Below are 18,580 nucleotides of genomic sequence, written 5' to 3' on the forward strand. Positions count from 1 at the left end.
GTATCAGCAGCGGAGGCTGCAGAAGATAGAATATTGCTGAACAGCGAGTGTTGTTGTCTGATTCTTGCTCTGGAAGCTTCATCTCAGGGGTGTACCCAGCTGTGTGAGGTATGAGGTGTTGATCTGCACCTAGTGGGGGATGTCTCCCAGTTAGGCGTCTCAGGGGTCAGGGACCCACTTGATCAGGCAGTCTGTCCGTTCTCAGATCTCAGCCTCCGTGCTGGGAGATCCACTGCTCTCTTGAAAGCTGTCAGACAGGGGCGTTTACCTCTGCCGAGGTTTCTGCTGTTTTTTGTTTAGCTATGACCTGTCCCCAGAGGAGGAGTCTACAGAGGTAAGTCGGCTTCCTTGAGCTGTGGTGGGCTCCACCCAATTTGAACTTCCAGGCGCCTTTGTTTACCTACTTAAGCCCCAGCAATGGCGGGCACCCCTACCCCAGCCTCACTGCCGCCTTGCAGTTAGATCTCAGACTGCTGTGCTAGCAGTGAGGGACGCTCCATGGGCATGGGACCCTCCGGGCCAGGTGTGGGATATAATCTCCTGGTGTGCTGTTTGCTAAGACCCTTGGTAAAGTGCAGTATTAGGGTGGGAATTACCCGATTTTCCAGGTGTTGTGTGTCTCACTTTCCTTTGGCTAGGAAAAGGAATTCCCTTCCCCCTTGCGCTTCCCAGGTGAGGCGATGCCTCGCCCTGCTTCAGCTCTCACTGGTTGGGCTGCACCCGCGGACCAGCGCCAACTGTCCGACGTGCTGCAGTTAGATGAACCCGGTACCTCAGTTGAAAATGCAGAAATCACCCGTCTTCTGTGTCGCTCACACTGGGAGCTGGAGGCTGGAGTTCTTCCTATTCGGCCATCTTGGGCGTGCCCCCACCCCACACTCTGACTGATATTTTTATTTACCCATTCCCGATTGCTCCACTGTCTCTTTTAGCTTGATGCTCAAGTTCCAGCACTATCCAGCTCTTAGTTGTTCAGCCTTATTTTCTGTCACTTCCCCCAATATTTACAAACTCTATACACTATGTGCTATATTTGAATAGCTCCCTATTTTTATTCCTCCACACCTTTGTTCACGTTGTGCCTAGAACATTTCCTTCTCCTCTACTGCCCTTCCATCACCAGCCTGGTAAGCACTTAGCCATACCTGTCAAGGTCCAGCTCAGCTATCACTCTGGGAAACCTTTCAGAGCCTCTCAGAAGGAACTCATCCTCCTTTTACTGTATTCACTTACTCTTTGCATAGTTCTTATTATGATGTTTATCAGATTGAATCATAATTATTTATTCCCAAAGGTAGGGACTCTTATTTATCTTTGTGTCCTCAGCATCTAGCCTTGTGCCTGGCAATTCTTAAATCTTCTTTAAAAAAAAAAGTTTAATGAGAAATCTGAAAAAGCTTTATTTTCTCAGGTTGGTTTACCCTTCTGATATCAATGAGTTACTCTATATGCTTTATGATATTTATGCATTTTTCTGATTTAGAAGGGTCTGCCGTAAAGTGGATAGATTAATATTATTTATTGGAATAGGTACCTCAGAGACTCTTAGCATTGCCGTGGTCATTTCAAGCAAATTACTTAGCATGCAAGATAAGTGTTTATAAAACTTTATTCTTAAAATGATAAAAGAATCTTTTCTAATACAAAGTTGTGGTTTATTTGAGCTCCCCAACTAGAAAGTGAAATGTGCGTAAAAATACTACATTAATGTAATGAATTTGTATATTTTCTTTTCTGCTTTATTTCATAGTTTGTAAAAATCTCTGGGAGTATAAATTCTAATAAGTGCAGTTGATTACCTCAAGTAGCTCACCTATATGGAAAATAATCTGAAGCCATTACAGTTAATCAGGTGAACTTGGTTGCCTGGAAAATATCTTTAGCAATTTAATATTCTCATAACTTGTTTGTGTCAATTTTAGGAACTTGGATTTTTCCAAAGGTCACCAGGGTATTACAGGAGACAAAGAAGGCCAGCAACGACGATTACGACAGCAGCGCTTGATTGCTATAGGCAAATGGATTGCTGATAATCAGCCAAGGTATGTCCATGGAGCTTCTGGTCTGCCCCTTTTTAACCACCTTTTTAGATAAACACACATACACACATCTCACAAGTTACGTATTTTAGACTTTGGTATAAATATTGTCGATCATGAACTCTTAAGTTGACATATTGGTAGCACAACATCTAATTATAACCCTAGTGAATAAGTATATCTTTATTTAGAATCTCTGTTCTCCTTATTGTGTATTATGAAGAACTTGGTTGTCTTTTTTGTTTATCATGAGTTTCTGCTCTAATTTATAAATATGTCTGTAAATCTATAACTGAATTGTACTTCCACAGTCATGGTAATTTGTATTGGCCTGGGCATGGTGGTCAGTTTCAGGCAGGACAGACTAAGATGGTGCCAGTAGCCAGTTCAGTACAAAGCAGACGTGGTCGTTAGTGTAGGGGAAGGAACACAGGTTTTGTCATTCGATTAGTTTGAGTCCCATTTCTAGTTCCACAGCTTCTCAAGTGGGTGTCCTTGGGATCTCCCCAGTAGATTATAACCTTTCGAAAGTCAGTAACTGCTTACTCAATTTTGTATTCAAGTTTCTGTCATACAGTAGGTACTTAAATGCTTGCATGTTTGAATGAACTTAAACACCTCCGAGCTTCAACTTTCACATCTATAAAATAGGAATTATATATAGCTACCTTATAAGACATATCAAGGGCCCTAGACTAGTGTCTTGCACTTGAAGCATGCTCAGAAAATGTAAGTTCTAGCAAACGTTGAAAGAGCAGAGGGAGGGATACGTTGTGACGATGTTAAGTGTGATAATGAGAACCTCGGTTTCTACATAACTACTTTTTGTGTTACCTGAATCCACATTGTTATATCCGGCTGTTTCCGTGGTTATTAGTGCTAGGAATATATTGACTTGGATCCACACACAATTCAGTTGTTATTTTTTAAGTTAATGTTTTTCATATATGGATTTATTTTTGCTTTTTTAGGCTGATTCAGTGTGAAAATGAGGTAGGGAAATTGTTGTTTATCACAGAAATCCCAGAATTAATACTGGAAGACCCCAGTGAAGCCAAAGAGAATCTCATTCTGCAAGAAACATCTGTGATAGAGTCGCTGGCTGCAGATGGGAGCCCAGGGCTAAAATCAGTGCTATCTACAAGCCGAAATTTAAGCAACAACTGTGACACAGGAGAGAAGCCAGTGGTTACCTTCAAAGAAAACATTAAGCCACGAGAAGTGAACAGAGACCAAGGAAGAAGTTTTCCTCCCAAAGAGGTGAGAAGGGACTATAGCAAAGGAATAACTGTAACTAAGAATGATGGAAAGAAGGACAACAACAAGAGGAAAACTGAAACCAAGAAATGCACCTTAGAAAAGTTACAGGAAACAGGAAAGCAGAATGTGGCAGTGCAGGTAAGCTGTATTTGAACTATAAAGCAGGTAGAGGAAGGCTCACAAAAAAGGCAAGATTTTTCGTTTTGTTCTAAAGCCATGAGAATTGGCTGTCCTGGAAGTTTAAATGCATTATTTAAATGCATAGTAAGATAATATAAAGAGCTGTGATAGATGGTCATTTTATCAATTCTTGGGAATTGTGAGTGAAAAAAAAAAATCTCAACCTGATTTGACACTTTTGTCAATCCTCTCCAGTTTAAGCAGTTTGAAAGGATTAGTTGCAGAGTCGTCAGTTTCACACAGGATTATATTTTATTTGGAAGATAATAACTACCATTTGTCAATGCTGTAGTGGAGATTTGGGGTCTTCTGTAGATCCACTAGAACCAAAAGTATATTAAGGCTTATGTGAGGTTTTTTGTTTTTTTTTTTTTTAAGATTCACCGTAATATATATACACACGTATATATGTATTTTCTTCTTGGAAAAATATGAGGCTTTTTTTCTTGACAATTATACTTGTCCCAGCTAGTGATATTAATATCACTTTAATCTTATCCTGGATCCTGGGAATTTATAAAGGAAGAACCCAGGTTTCTTGCTGGGAAAAGATAAGCAATGCTCAGTTACTTGTGACTTTCTTTTTATTAAAATATTTTTCCAAATAGATAAGATGATTTCATATAAACAGCAAAGGGCCTTTATTCTGTGATGGTTTTATTGAGACTATTAATGTTTGAATAAATACTTAAGTGGCCATGTGAATTGTTAACACATTTTAGCAAATGTATGTGTTTGCATGAGAAAGTTTACATTGTTGAAGGCTGCTTACAAATAAGTAGTACCTTTGATGTATTTCTCTAATTTTTTTTGAGAAAGAAAAGAAAATAATAGTTCCATTTTAAGATTATATCAGGGAGAGAAACAAAAGACAACGTAGAAATTAAGACATGGGGGAGAGAGAGATGCAAGGGAAAGGCAAGGGGAAAAAAATGAACTAGAAAGCCAAAGGATCAGAGTTTTAGGGATAATGAGTCCAGCATTTTCTGCTTACCCTGCCTCCATTCTCTTAACTGCTCCCAATAAGGTCCGACTGAAAATAGAATCTCCTTTTTTGGTTTCTCATCCATCTCAAATCAGCCATAAATGATTAAAGAAAGAAAGAGTCAACATATCACCACACTCTGTACCTCGTCCTGAGTTTTCTATAAATGCTAATAATTTTCCCTGATTTTGCTCAACTTTGAGCAGTGCATATGACATCTACTCTCTGGCTCCATCTATAGGATCTCAGGGCCTGTTCCTTACTGCTGAAAATAATCCTTATTTATTCTGAAGGGTGGTAAAGTTGCAGAATGGAAGGTGGATGCCTGACTGTACACATATGGCTACCCAGATGAAATTAAACTGAGGGCCAAAATAATTCACCTATGGATTAACGGTCATTATTAGTTCATAATTCATGTATGCTGTTTAATGAATTAGAGTATAGAGAACCCTGGGCCCCAGAACAAGCAACTTAAAATCATAGACAAGTTTTTTTCAGCTTGTTAGCATCAGGCATCTCATTTGTAAAACAAATGGACTCTAAGGTCCTTTACATATTTGGATTTTTGTGATCATGGGAAAGCAAAATAATTAGTAAAACTAAGATAGTAAAATTATCTTTTATTGGCTATTAAATAATTTGCTTTGATATTCCATTTTTAACTTAGGTGAATTTAAATATCTTCAGCATGTCCTTTTTGATCTAATGAGGTTTTAAATACTTTCTTAAGAGTAGGGTCTTTTTTCTGACACATTTGAGTTTCAGTTTATTATAGTTTTGCTTCTCTTGGTCACAGGTAAAATCCCAGACAGAACTAAGAAAGACTCCAGTGTCTGAAGCCAGAAAAACACCTGTAACTCAAACCCCAACTCAAGCAAGTAACTCCCAGTTCATCCCCATTCATCACCCTGGAGCCTTCCCTCCTCTTCCCAGCAGGCCAGGTAAATATGTTTTATAATGTCTTCTACTTAATCTTTTCTGTGCAAGAATTTCTGTTCACTCACTGAGAAATGTGTATTCTGTTGGAGTAATGTTACTAACTCAAAGAAAGTTCTATTTTCCCTAATGCTTACAAAATTAGTTTTGAAATGTTTCTGTATAATGTACATGCAAGTGCATGTTTGTTATTATGAAGGAAATCCTATCACTGAACACAGAAGCTACTTACAGAACACTGATTACTTCAGTGGATAGAGGAAAAGTGTCAATAGTCTATTTTTAATTCTTCAAATCAAGTTAAAGATTGACAACATGACTGATCTCTTTTATGATGTGTTAGAGGACTCCCTTTACTTACCTGTTTTAAAAAAAATGAAATTTTTGCTGTTTCTTCAGAAGTAAATCTGTGTTCTTCTGTTTTGAAGGGTTTCCACCACCAACATATGTTATCCCCCCTCCTGTGGCATTTTCTATGGGCTCAGGTTACACCTTCCCAGCTGGTGTTTCTGTCCCAGGAACCTTTCTTCAGCCTACAGCTCACTCTCCAGCAGGAAACCAGGTGCAAGCTGGGAAACAGTCCCACATTCCTTACAGCCAGCAACGGCCCTCTGGACCAGGGCCAATGAACCAGGGACCTCAACAATCACAGCCACCTTCCCAGCAACCCCTTACATCTTTACCAGCTCAGCCAACAGCACAGTCTACAAGCCAGTTGCAGGTTCAAGCTCTAACTCAGCAACAACAGTCCCCTACAAAAGCTGTGCCGGCTTTGGGGAAAAGCCCGCCTCACCACTCTGGATTCCAGCAGGTAAGTTACAGTTGTGTGTACTGTCCAGCAGAATGAAATAAAGGGAAATGCTGAAAGATTCAGTGTTAGAAATGCTGATTAAACTTTGATATACTTCTTGTTTAGATTTGTAGTGATTATGAGAAGGCAAAAGTATTGTCTCTACTGTTTATGAAAGTTCAAATGTTTTCCTTACTTTTGTAAAGCATATAATACTAGATCTTAACTACCATTCTTGGCTGCTACAAAGTGTCTATTTTATTGAAAATGGATTTTCTGCAAATAATTCTATAGGAACATAAACTACTAGGGAAATAGAATCACAGTCTTGATGAGGTACTAAGACAGATGTGACACCAATCTTAAATGTTATCATTTGAAGCACAGCACTTGAAGCAGAAAGGGGAAAGAAACACTCTTATGCAAATATATTCATTCATTCAATAACCCTCTTAAATAGTTGAATTAAAAGAAAATATGAGTGTGGTGCCCGTAATATGTTCCCAAAAAACTCCGTGTATTGAAAAGCCCAAATGGTAAAGGAAACTGCTGCCTTGCCTAGAGTTTTGTTGGTTGGAAAACACCTCAAGTTCATTCTGTGATTCTTTAGCATTCATTATAAGTAATATTGCATTTTCTCCTCACCTTGATGACAGGCATCTCTTTTTTAGTATCAACAGGCAGATGCCTCCAAACAGCTGTGGAATCCCCCTCAGGTTCAAGGCCCATTAGGGAAAATTATGCCTGTGAAACAGCCCTACTACCTTCAGACCCAAGACCCCATAAAACTGTTTGAGCCGTCATTGCAACCTCCTGTAATGCAGCAGCAGCCTCTAGAAAAAAAAATGAAGCCTTTTCCCATGGAGCCATATAACCATAATCCCTCAGAAGTCAAGGTCCCAGAATTCTACTGGGATTCTTCCTACAGCATGGCTGATAACAGATCTGTAATGGCACAGCAAGCAAATATAGACCGCAGGGGCAAACGGTCACCAGGAGTCTTCCGTCCAGAGCAGGATCCTGTACCCAGGATGCCATTTGAGGTGTGTGTTCTTTCCTATCACCGGGCATTTTGGAGATAGGTTGGGGTTGACTATCTTTTGAATATCTCAAATGGATCTTATAAAGAGGCCATTCTTATTCTTTAGTACCATAGAATGCCACCGAGTATTGGTGTAGCTCTTGGTTTCCTCCTCAAAGTTGCACAGTATGTTTTAGTTTGGAAGCTGAAGAATTCTGTAACTGATTCAGAACTCTAATGGTCTGGCAAAGAAACCATGTACAGAAGTCTCTAAAACAGCGTGTTAGAGAATTCTGAGACAAAGCACTCCTCTCAGTTGGGCTAAATCATCTAAGTTTAAAAATAGGTTTACTGATACTTAAATAAATTGCTCTCTGAGAGGAACAAAGTTAACCAGTTATCTTGGACAGTGGAGGTCCCTTTCTTTGCCTTTTTTATTCATGAGAAGCAGGTGAATGTTAGTAACTTTTTAAAAGATCTGTTTCTTTCTTTCTTAGCACAAGAGATGCTAATTATTTTGCTCCATAGCATTGTTTTACTTAACTAGTTGCCACGTTCACCTTTTGAGTTCTGCTCTGTCAGTATTTTTGTTTTTCTATTGTCTTGAACTTTCTCCAATATTGTCCTTGTGTTGCTTTGCCTTTGCATTTGAGAGCCTTTTTTCTCTTTTCCTAATACCATCTATCTCACTATCCCCTTGACTTTAGTTATCTTCTTCCACCTAATCATACTACTATTCCTTTATGCTTTTGTTATCCCTTATTGGATCTCACTGTGATCCTTTCTGTCACTAGGACCCCAAGAGCTCCCCTCTGCTTCCTCCGGACCTGTTAAAGAGTCTGGCTGCCTTGGAGGAAGAGGAAGAGCTGATTTTTTCTAACCCTCCTGATCTTTACCCGGCTCTGCTGGGGCCTCTCGCCTCTCTTCCTGGACGAAGCCTTTTTGTATGTATTTGACATAATTCTGCTTCTTGCTCTAACTCCCAGCTGCTTTTCTGAGATATTGTAGTACACAGATTAGGTGATTTCTTGTCTTCCTGGGGCTGTCCTTTTGCTGTCCTTTTCAGAACTGTAAAACATATTTTCTAATTCCCTAAACCAACCTTAAGATGGTAGTAGGATATAACAAAGCATTTCTGACTTTATATTTCTCCCAAATCATAGAGACATACCTTGGTTTTATGTGTTATCCAGAAAACATTCTGCAGAGCTGGTAACACACAGGGTGTGATGGTGACAAATTAACTCACTTTACAGGTGACACTTCCATCTGGACCCAGAAATTTTAAGTGTCATTTAATCTTGCTTAGGAACAGTGAGATTTGTTTCTCATATGTAGCCAAAATATGAAAGGAAATATGTTCTCGATTTTTTTTTTTTTAACTGACATTATTGAATAGTATATGGCTCTTTTTTGTTTGGTTAACTAAATGCAGAAGGAGCCCTCATCTAAATTCAAAGTTGGATTCATAAACAGAATGAGTGAAAATGAAGAGGATTCTACTTATAAACATTGTCAGAATGTCATAAATGAGTAAATATCAAAATAAATAACTAGAATCACATAAAATAAAATCTGAGAACATCATGCATTTCAAAGAACATCATTCTGTGTGCTTGTCAGTGTTCATATTATATTTTACTGTGAGTGGGGAGTATAAAAGATGGAAAGAAAGATGGATGCTATGAGGCTTTTCCCCCTCTATTGCAACTTAATAAAACATTAAAAGATAGTGAATTTTACTTTCTTGCTTTCTCATAAACACAGGGCAAGCACACATTCGTAAAATTAAAATACATTAATTTTAGTGTCAAGAGAAATAAAACCTTAACACCTTTCATGACATTGCTGCCATCCCTGGCACTTGAAGTTCCGTTAAGAATTTGCCTGGGGGTAGCAGTAGGGGCCCCATACCAAGTTATGAAATAAGAGCAATAAAAGACCCCCTGGAGACTTCAATGGTAGTAGTGCCATGACTGAGTGCACAGGGATTGTGGAAGCCCAGCTGCTATACTGTTACCTCTACGTGTTTGCCTTTCTTGCTGCTTTTATGCTGGAGTGGCTTGAAGGACTGAGAGTAGTGCTTCTGTGTCCACTTGTTTCCTAATCCCTTAGTTCTTGTTTCGTTAGTGTTCCTTTCATTGGAAATGGAGCTGATGGTAGAACAAGTGGGAGTATCTTCAGGGGTTTTGTTTTGTTTTGTTTTTTGTTTTTTTGTGTTTAAAAAACAATAAAAAATCCTTGACTATAACCCTTCCTATATTTAACATTAGTGATACAACGTATGTCAAAGTGCTTCTCTTGTCGTAGGTATTTAGTAATGTTTTGTTAGCCAGCTATTCAGTGACAGCATTAGAGATTCAGCTTTGTTTCTCCTAATAACTTTGCTAGGGCCATTAATAAATGTAAACTTGACTTTTAGCAACTATTTTACTATATACTGCAAATAGAGCTGCTAAAGAAGCGTATTAACAAAGACATTTGTCAAATATTTGAAAGGCTTTTTAAAAGTCACTAATGTTAATGTTTTAAAAATTGTGGGGTGGAGAGGAACAGTGTTGGAACAGTTCAGCATTTTGTTTTGAGATTATTTTAAGTGCAACTGTTGACAGGGGGATTCCTGAGGTCCACGCCTCATAAACACTCAGAGTGCTGTTTACCAGGGTCGCTGGTCCCTGCCAGAATAGAATCTCTGACTAGATTTGATCTAAAAGGAGGATGCTACTCACCTGTGGCAACTGGCACTTAGGCGGTGTCTTGGTATTAACAGATTTGAATTCACGTCTTCTGAGCCTCAAATTGTACTCAGTGGACGAATACAGGCATGCTTTTGCTTTGGTTCCATACCATAGTATGGTAAGATTAATATTAAGAAAATGGAAGGTATAACTTAATTACCTTTTTTTCTGGGACTGTGAAGAAATCCTTATTGGAGAAGCCCTCAGAGCTCATGTCACATTCATCCTCTTTCCTGTCCCTCACCGGATTCTCTCTCAATCAGGTAGGTGAACAGTGAAGAATCCTGCTGTGTGCTTTTAGTGTCAGCTGATCAGTGTCTTTCTCATACTGTTTCAGTATGTTTTTTCTTTATTTTCCATATATTAGTGTATTCCAGATATTTGATGTTATCCCCCTTGTCTCTGATTGAGGCATACTAGTGACTTGTACATCATGAATTAAAACCCTTTAACTTCTCATTAATATTGAAACCCTTAGGGCTCTGTTGTTGAGCCAAATTATTCACATTTTCAACCTGGATAATTTACATAGAGCAAATTTAAGGGTGAGAGAAAGCAAAGAGGAAAATTAATTTGACTGGAAAATTGAAACAGAAAGAAATAAAAGCCTTCAAAATTTCTCTTCCTAAGAAAAGCTTAAGGTGTACCCAGCATCCATGAACGAGCCACTGGATTTTCTCAAATCTCTTTCCTTGGAGTGAATTTATAACTTCACCGTCATGTCTTTCAGGAAAGATACCCAAATAATAGTATGTTCAATGAGGTATATGGGAAAAACCTGACATCCAGCTCCAAAGCAGAACTCAATCCTTCAATGGCCCCCCAGGAAACATCTCTGTATTCCCTTTTTGAAGGGACTCCGTGGTCTCCATCACTTCCTGCCAGTTCAGGTATTAACTACTCTTTAAATTACAGACCTTGCATTTCCTGTACACTCAGTTTGATTAAGGGATAGTGAGATTCTGTAGTTGTAAATATATCAGTTGTTGGGTTTTTTGTTTTTTTGTTTCTTTGTTTTTGTAACTTCTGAAAGGAAATAGAAAAAAGCCAGTTTATGTATTAAATGCTACTGACAAAGCTTTTTACATCCTCAGTAGCCAGCAGAGATGTAAGGGAGAAAATAGAAGTTCTGTCTTAGGTTCCCAGCTGTTTTTTAGTTTTATTTGTAGGTGTTCATTTTTTGCAGAAAAATTGCACTCTTCTTTTTTTTTTTTTTTTTGAGACAGCATCTTGCTGTGTTGCCCATTCTAGACTCAAACTCCTGGGCTCAAGCAGTCCTTCCATCTCAGCCTCCCAAGTAGCTGGGACTACAGGTGCACACCACTGTGCCCAGCTCCACACTTTTTAAAATTGAGATTTTTAACTTATAATAGAATCTGACTAAATAGTAATTCTTAAGGTTAGCAAATTCTTTCTGATACATAAGACCAATAAATATGTATCTGAAATAGTCGTGCCAGAATAGTGCATTCATTCAGTTGACAAAAATTGCCTACTGTTTTGTTTTGCTTTTTTAAGGCAAAGAATATGCCTTAGATATGTGTGGCAGGGCAAATTAGTGCATCTAGCAGATCTCTTTGGAGCCTTTAGTTTCCCTTTCCTTCAAAGCCCTGTGGTTATTGTTAGAATTTTAGTGATCAGATCTATAGGAACCTGTAGTTCTTTGTATGTTTATGAAACAATGATTTACTATATCCTGTGTTACTATTATTTAATAGATCATTCAACACCAGCCAGCCAGTCTCCTCATTCCTCTAACCCAAGCAGCCTGCCCAGTTCTCCTCCAACACACAACCATAATTCTGTTCCATTCTCCAATTTTGGACCCATTGGGACTCCAGATAACAGGGATAGAAGGACTGCAGACCGGTGGAAAACTGATAAGCCAGGTGAGATCTACATTTCATTGTCTAGCAAAACTGAAAGAATTTACTCTAGCCTTCCCTGGGGTCTGGCAATTGGTAGTGATAGAACATCTTCTTGAATTTTTCTTACCTCTTTTCATCCCTTAGCCATGGGTGGGTTTGGCATTGATTATCTCTCAGCGACGTCATCCTCTGAGAGCAGTTGGCATCAGGCCAGCACTCCGAGTGCCACCTGGACAGGCCATGGCCCCTCCATGGAGGATTCCTCTGCTGTCCTCATGGAAAGCCTAAAGGTGAGTAGGTTTCAGGAACAAGAACCGCAAGATTATTACAGCAAAGATGTCTCTGCTTTCATTCACATAAATAGCTAGAATTCTCAGGCCCTTGCAGTTGACTGATACATAGCACATGTATAACAAAGTTCTAGAAACATGGTCTGCCTTACAAGATTCTTGAGTGATAATTTTTAATTCCTGAAATCACTAGTGGTAAAGCAGTATCTTCAGGAGGACAAAAACAAAGGTTTTAGTTTCGTTCTAAGGTTAAGGAAATTCTGATTCATTTTGGAATGTTTGATTTAAGCCTTTTCTGACAAAATAAGAGTATCTAATTTTAGAAATGTTTTATTTGCCTAAAACTTTTATAGTAAATGCCCTGTGTGGTACCACATACAGCTGAGTTTCAGTAAAAAGACTTGACATAAAATGTGATTTCACTTCTTGTTTAAAACAGTCTTAATGGAAACTAACTAGCTTTAAGAATCTTATAATGACTTTTTCTAATAGCTGGATTTTTGTGGGGAGTGGGGTTTGGTTTTGGGGCCATATGTATGCTTTTATATTTGGCTGGGATTGAAAAACAAATCCCTTTCAGACAACTGGGCATTTGACCTCTGCTGACAAGATCTGGACTGTTTTTCAGTCTATCTGGTCCAGTTCCATGATGCATCCTGGACCTTCCGCTCTGGAGCAGCTGTTAATGCAGCAGAAGCAGAAACAGCAACGGGGACAAGGCACCATGAACCCTCCACACTGAGGCCAAAGTGGCAACTTGGGAATGAAGGCTCCATAAACCATGGCATGTTGGGTTTGCAGGACTGGCCCACACAGTCCCCTGCAGGTGGCAGCCCTCTTTTCTGTTTCTTGCTGTCAAGAGGGTGTAAGTATTCCACCAGCCCGCTGAGTGTGCACGAAATGTTCGCAGTGCAACAAAAAGAAAAATCCATCAGGAACTCTCCGTCCCCCCGGGGCCTTCCGGAGGGAGAGAGAGAGGAACTGCTGTTTATCTCACTCAGTTACTTGGTATCACCGCCTCTCACCTTCTCCATCGTGCATGTCCCCAGCCACATGGGAAGTGAAAGCTGAGAAGGGAAGGCAGATGGGAGAAGCCAATGGGAACTTCTCAGTCCTTTTTCCCTCTTTGGGGAATAAAATAGGAATCCATTAATGATCGCTTTGCTGACTGAGAATGTAGTTGAAATTATTCTTAAACATCTTTTATTATTATTACTCTCAGTAGTAAAATATCACACTGAATTCTTCCATACACAGGTGTGCTTCTAGTCAGTGTGTAGCAAGGAAAGCCCCGTTCACTGCTCCTGTGAGAGGTTGGTGGTGACAGGATGGGGAACCGACCTCTTCAGCCAGTGGAAATGTTCCCTAAGGGAGAGTTCAAGGCCTCTCAGAAGGCTCTGGTAGGCCCTCCTCTGGCCAGGAGACTCCAGCAGGAAATGCCCTTCACTCTGTAGGTGCTCGAGCCCCAATCGAGGATGCAGTGTGGGTGGTGGTGCTGGACTGGACTAGCAGGTGACTGCTGTAGGATTTCAAATTACGTTTTGGATTCCTGTACATTTTACAGTCGCACAGCAAGCAGTCTCGCAGAAGGCAGGCTAGTCCATTCACAGCCTGGAACATTCAAATAGGTAGAAGCTTTCAGTGTGGTTATTTTTTGTTTGGTTGGTTTTTGTGCCCCCCTTCTACTTCCCACCCTCCTGCCCCACCTCCATCCCTTTTTTACCCGATGCTGTATGCTAGTAATTGTTTTTATTCCTAATGTGTACAACATCACATCTCCCCAAGAAGCAACAGCATGGGGTCCAGCAGTTGGGGCCCAAAAGACAGTCTGAAGAGGAAGGATGCGGCAGTATCTGCATAGCCCACAGAGGGCCCAGGCCCCTGCCCAGCTGCAGTCTCCCAGCCTCCACTTTCAGAGTGAAATTCAAGGCAACACGGACATGTGCACGTCACGCACAGAAGAAAACACAACGTCGTCCATTTTGGAAAAGGTGAAAGAAAGGAAAATAAACTCTTATTTGATATTTATTAGGAGGAAAGAGGACTGAAAAAGTGCTTGCGTAGAAACAGAAGGACAGCATTTCTGTTAGGCATTTCCTGGAAAAGTAATATTTTAAGGGGAAATTATGAGAACAATCTAAATGTTCAATTGCTGTGCTAGTGGTAGGGTTTATTTTCTGGGAAGTCTCTCGTTTGTGTGTTTGTGTACACACACATGCCCATCTGCTGTCCCAGAGGGGAGGGGTTGTGTGTATGAGTGTATGGGGTTAGTGTGGAACTTAAGAGCTGGAACACAGCTGTAGAGCAAAGCACATCCAGGAGCCCCAGTTGTCACTGGAGTCTGGGCAACCCCAGCAATGAAAAGGGGTGAGATAATGCTCATTGCTCTTCAGAGAGAGTGGTTGGAGTCCCCCCACCCCGCCCCTCCAGTATGCTTACATTATTGCTCTTTTAGTTTGACATGGTGTTTGGGTTTTGTTTTGTTTTTTTGAAAGGTCTGAAAAGGTGAAGCCCCTCACCCAATGGCAATATGAAACCTTTTGTGCTTCTCTTCAGCCCCTTCCCTGTGTCCATCTTTCTCTCCTCTTCCGAAGCCTTGTTCCTACTACCTTTACCCAGTTTGTGTGTTTGAGCTCTGCATTCAGGCAGCTGCAACATTCCAGTGTTTGAACTGTCACTGATTCTTGCGCCCTAGACAAGCTAACCAGGTTTACCATCTCACTCCCAGTAATACCCAGCTCCCATCTAAAGCCCCATTCTGCATGAGAATTTGGTGTTTGGAATGTTTTCTGACTCTTGGGGCGGGATTCCTCGCCTTATCATCCTCACTGTGGAGTAATGAGGAGGGGGAGGAGAATCTTTATCAGAAACTGGTTTTGTGTAGTAAACTTTCTTTCCTGGTTTTTTGTTTTGTTTTGTTTTCTGGATTTTGTTTTTTGTTTTTGTCTGTCTGTGCAAGACCTGCAGCTGCTGAAAATCAGCTTTGCCTTTAATTAAACCATGTTCTCTCCAACCAGATCTGTGTATTGATTGTTTCTTTTCTGTCCTAAAAGATACAACTATTGAAGAAAATCCAACTTAAAAGGCAAGAATTTCAACTACTCACAAGTCATCCAGGGAAAGGCATAGATGGTCAGAACTTGAATATTTTTCAGGGTTATTTTTGCTTTTAGTAGCATTCCAGACCAATGAATTATGGAAATTATAATTAATTATAATGGAAAGGCATGAGTAGTAAGAAATCGATTATCAAAATTATTTTATTTAATAAAAGAATGACTTATGTTAAGGAATTAAGAGCCCGTCATTTTTATTCCTATTGTAGCTGTTACTAAGGCAGTTCAGAGAGTTTATCCTTTTGGCCTGTAAAAATTCACTGAATCTGATTAGCAGCAACATTAATTACTCTTCTTAGTTTTGGAGTTTCTTTTCTTTGAGTTGTGTCCAAAGTTTCTAGTGGTAGCTTGCTGGGTCTTCCAACTGTGTGCTGGAAGCCAGTGCTGTAGCAAACCGTAATGTCTGTGTGCTCACCCTGACCGACTATCATTTCACCTACGTGTTGATTCAGTCTGCAATTCACTTCCTTATTCTGCTTTTCACAAGTGCCTACACACTTGAAAAATTGTTAGCAAAGCTGCACATAGGCTACAAGAAGAAGAGGGTAGCGAGAGGAATTAAGGCCAGGCCTTAAGGTCTAACAGTTACAGAATCCTTCACCCAAGTTAGTCCCGAAAAATTGGACAATTGGTTTAGCCAAATCCATAGCATTCTGTTATGTATATTAGTATAGTATATGCAGTCATTTACCATATAACAACATTTTGGTCAACAATGGACTGCATATACAATGATGCTCCCGTAAGATTATAATACATTTTTGCTGACCTTCGGACGTTCTGTATGTTTAAATACACCGATACCTCCCATTGTGGTATAGTTGCCTGCAGTATTCAACACAGTAATATGCTGTACAGGTTTGTAGCCTAGGCGTAGTAGGCTATACCTGGTAACCTATCTGTGTAGTAGGCTATACCATCTAGTTTTGTGTAAGTGCACTCTAGGTGATGTTTGCACAACATGTTTCTGAGATCATGTCTCCATTGTGAAGCAATGCATAACTGTATTACCAAGTGTCAGCTAACAAAGATACTGCTTACCAACTGGCTTCATGAACTCCACTGTTTTTCATCGCTTAAATGTCGGTGATATATATTCAGTATTGAGTTCTTAACACATGTTCCTCTCTGATAATGTACAAAGGTATGTAATTCTATTAATTCTCTATGGAATTGAGTGTTGTATTCCATGAGACCCTAACTCAGTCTAGGTTCTGTTTAGCAACACGGAATGAAAAAAGAAAACAAGTTTATTTGTATATGCTTCATGAATAAGGTTACTTCAAGCCTTAAGAGTCAATTATAGTAATGGTTCAGAAACAGGAATATTTGTACTTAGTCCTTGGGCCTGGACTTCGTGTCTTGTTTTTGTAAGATAGTTTTTTTTTTTTTTTTATTGCGGTATGACACAGAAAAGTAACGCCAATCAAATGTACAACTTGATGAATGTTTACAGTGTGAACGCAGCTGGGTAGCCAGCTCTCAGAGCAAGAAACAGGATCAGCACCTGGAAGACCCTCTGGTGCCCTTTCCAGACACTTCCATCCGCTCCTCCTCTCCCCTAACTCCTCCATTCACCTGTCCCCATCCCCTCACCCGCTGTGCCCCAGGAAATCATCCTGGGTACTCACATCATCGTCTAGTAGGTTAAATTTTAACAGGGAATAGTTAACACTTCCAAACTGTAATGTCCCAGTACAGTGTACAGCAGAAGGGTGCTAAATCTTACAAACAGGTAATAGGGCTTCATTTTCTTCAGCTTTGTAGTTTGTGAAACATCCTAGACTTCTCTCCGAGTGCTTTCCAAATCTGTAGTTGTGCATTCTTCAACGAAAACTTTGGGGAAAATGCCCACCTTCCCTTTGCACTCCCCTTCCAGCCATTCTTCATTCACTGTAAAAAGGAAAAGTACACATGGATTTCTAAAACCACTGTAGGAAGATTACCCTGTCTGGCTCTTCCACACACAATTTTTTATTGGTCACCCTTCCCCACCCCTAATTGTGATCAACAGGGCAAAGACAGTATTGCAAAGTGTTTTGAGAGTGAACACTGGGTTTAACCATCTTATTGATCTGTCTTAACATAATAATGAAGGAGCAAAATGCAGAAGGATAAATTATGTTTTTCAAAAAGTTACCAGATAGAGAAGTAAGGTCAAAGAAATTGAACAACGAATTCGTAAATAGAATTTCCATCCTTCCCCCACCCCCAACCTCGGCAGGGTCTCACTGTCACTCAGGCTGGTCTCAGACTGCTGAGCTCAAGTGATCCACCCAACGCAGCCTCCCAAAGTGCTGTGGTGATAGGGGTGAGCCTCTGTGCCTTACCTGTGCTTTGTTGGGAATCTTTGTTTTGACTACAGAAAAGGGACATGCCATTGGTTAAATATATTAAAAATGAAAGTTCATTAGTAAACTTTCTTCTTTTCACTGAACTCCATTAAACAGCTGAGTTGGAGCTAGTGATGGGTTAGTACATGTTTGTAAAATATAAAGATTTTAATAGCTTCCTACTCAGAGCCTTTGATAGAGTGCAAGCGTTGTACTTAAAAAATATATTCAGACTTCATAATAACTTGTAAGTATCCATATTTTGCTAAGGAGAAGAAGACCCAGAGAGGTGAATAGTTTGTTCAGAGCCATTCTGCCAGTAAAAATCAGACAACTTAGGTATAATCTCCAAAGCCCACCTACCTGACCACACAGCCAGTTAAGTTTGTCTTTGTACATCTAGATCAGACATTAAGGCCCTGGTGCCTGGATCCTGCCCCCAGAAATTTTGCTTTAATGTGTGGTGTGACTGGACAGCATTTTTTTCAAAAGTTCCCTCAGGTAATTCTAACTGCAAATCACTGTCTTGATCCTTTCTACTTACAGGGTAGGTTGTGGACTGGAAACTTACTAGAAATGAAAAATCCCAGACCCCACCCCAAACCAGAGTCAGAATCCATTTAGGAAGATCCCCAGGTGATTCACATGCACATTAGAGTTTGAGAAACACTTTGCAGATGAGACCATCTCATAACTTGAATGCAATTGAACTCCCCTCTGTCCTACCCTGACTGTGTGCTGAATTCTGTTTTCTATTGAAGTACTACAATATGGGTACTTCCTCAACTTAGACTTGTACAGGTAGGTCATAGTAAGAAGTGCACTGGCTTCTCTCCGTATCTACCCAAAAGGTTGTTTTAGTGTATTCTGTCATTTTATTCCTGCTCCCTCTCCCAAACTCCAGACAACTGAGCTGGTTGGTTGATTTAGGCACCTAGAAAGTGGCACTGGGAGGTGTTCAACCCAGTTCTTCCCACTGAGTTACCATTCTCTCTTGTTGGAACAGTCTGCTTCTATATTA

General features: G+C 40.0%; 2 protein-coding genes across 2 annotated transcripts in view; one reads left to right on the forward strand and one right to left on the reverse strand.

The window, feature by feature from the left end:
* SMG7 (SMG7 nonsense mediated mRNA decay factor) overlaps positions 1 to 15,126 on the forward strand; it is a 58,538-nt gene extending 43,412 nt beyond the window's left edge. Inside the window, exons 14-24 of the mRNA XM_011934150.1 lie at positions 1,923 to 2,042; positions 3,011 to 3,437; positions 5,264 to 5,408; positions 5,832 to 6,214; positions 6,865 to 7,236; positions 8,009 to 8,158; positions 10,135 to 10,215; positions 10,683 to 10,842; positions 11,671 to 11,841; positions 11,965 to 12,110; positions 12,739 to 15,126. Coding sequence (XP_011789540.1) covers positions 1,923 to 2,042; positions 3,011 to 3,437; positions 5,264 to 5,408; positions 5,832 to 6,214; positions 6,865 to 7,236; positions 8,009 to 8,158; positions 10,135 to 10,215; positions 10,683 to 10,842; positions 11,671 to 11,841; positions 11,965 to 12,110; positions 12,739 to 12,852 — 2,269 coding nt within the window. The 3' untranslated portion in view covers positions 12,853 to 15,126. The remainder of the gene's footprint in view (positions 1 to 1,922; positions 2,043 to 3,010; positions 3,438 to 5,263; positions 5,409 to 5,831; positions 6,215 to 6,864; positions 7,237 to 8,008; positions 8,159 to 10,134; positions 10,216 to 10,682; positions 10,843 to 11,670; positions 11,842 to 11,964; positions 12,111 to 12,738) is intronic.
* Positions 15,127 to 16,458: 1,332 nt separating this feature from the next.
* NCF2 (neutrophil cytosolic factor 2) overlaps positions 16,459 to 18,580 on the reverse strand; it is a 36,511-nt gene continuing 34,389 nt past the window's right edge. The window contains exon 15 of the mRNA XM_011934211.1: positions 16,459 to 17,119. Coding sequence (XP_011789601.1) covers positions 17,007 to 17,119 — 113 coding nt within the window. The 3' untranslated portion in view covers positions 16,459 to 17,006. The remainder of the gene's footprint in view (positions 17,120 to 18,580) is intronic.

Source organism: Colobus angolensis, unplaced genomic scaffold (assembly GCF_000951035.1).
Source record: "Colobus angolensis palliatus isolate OR3802 unplaced genomic scaffold, Cang.pa_1.0 Scaffold132, whole genome shotgun sequence".
NCBI classification, from domain to species: Eukaryota; Metazoa; Chordata; class Mammalia; order Primates; family Cercopithecidae; genus Colobus; species Colobus angolensis.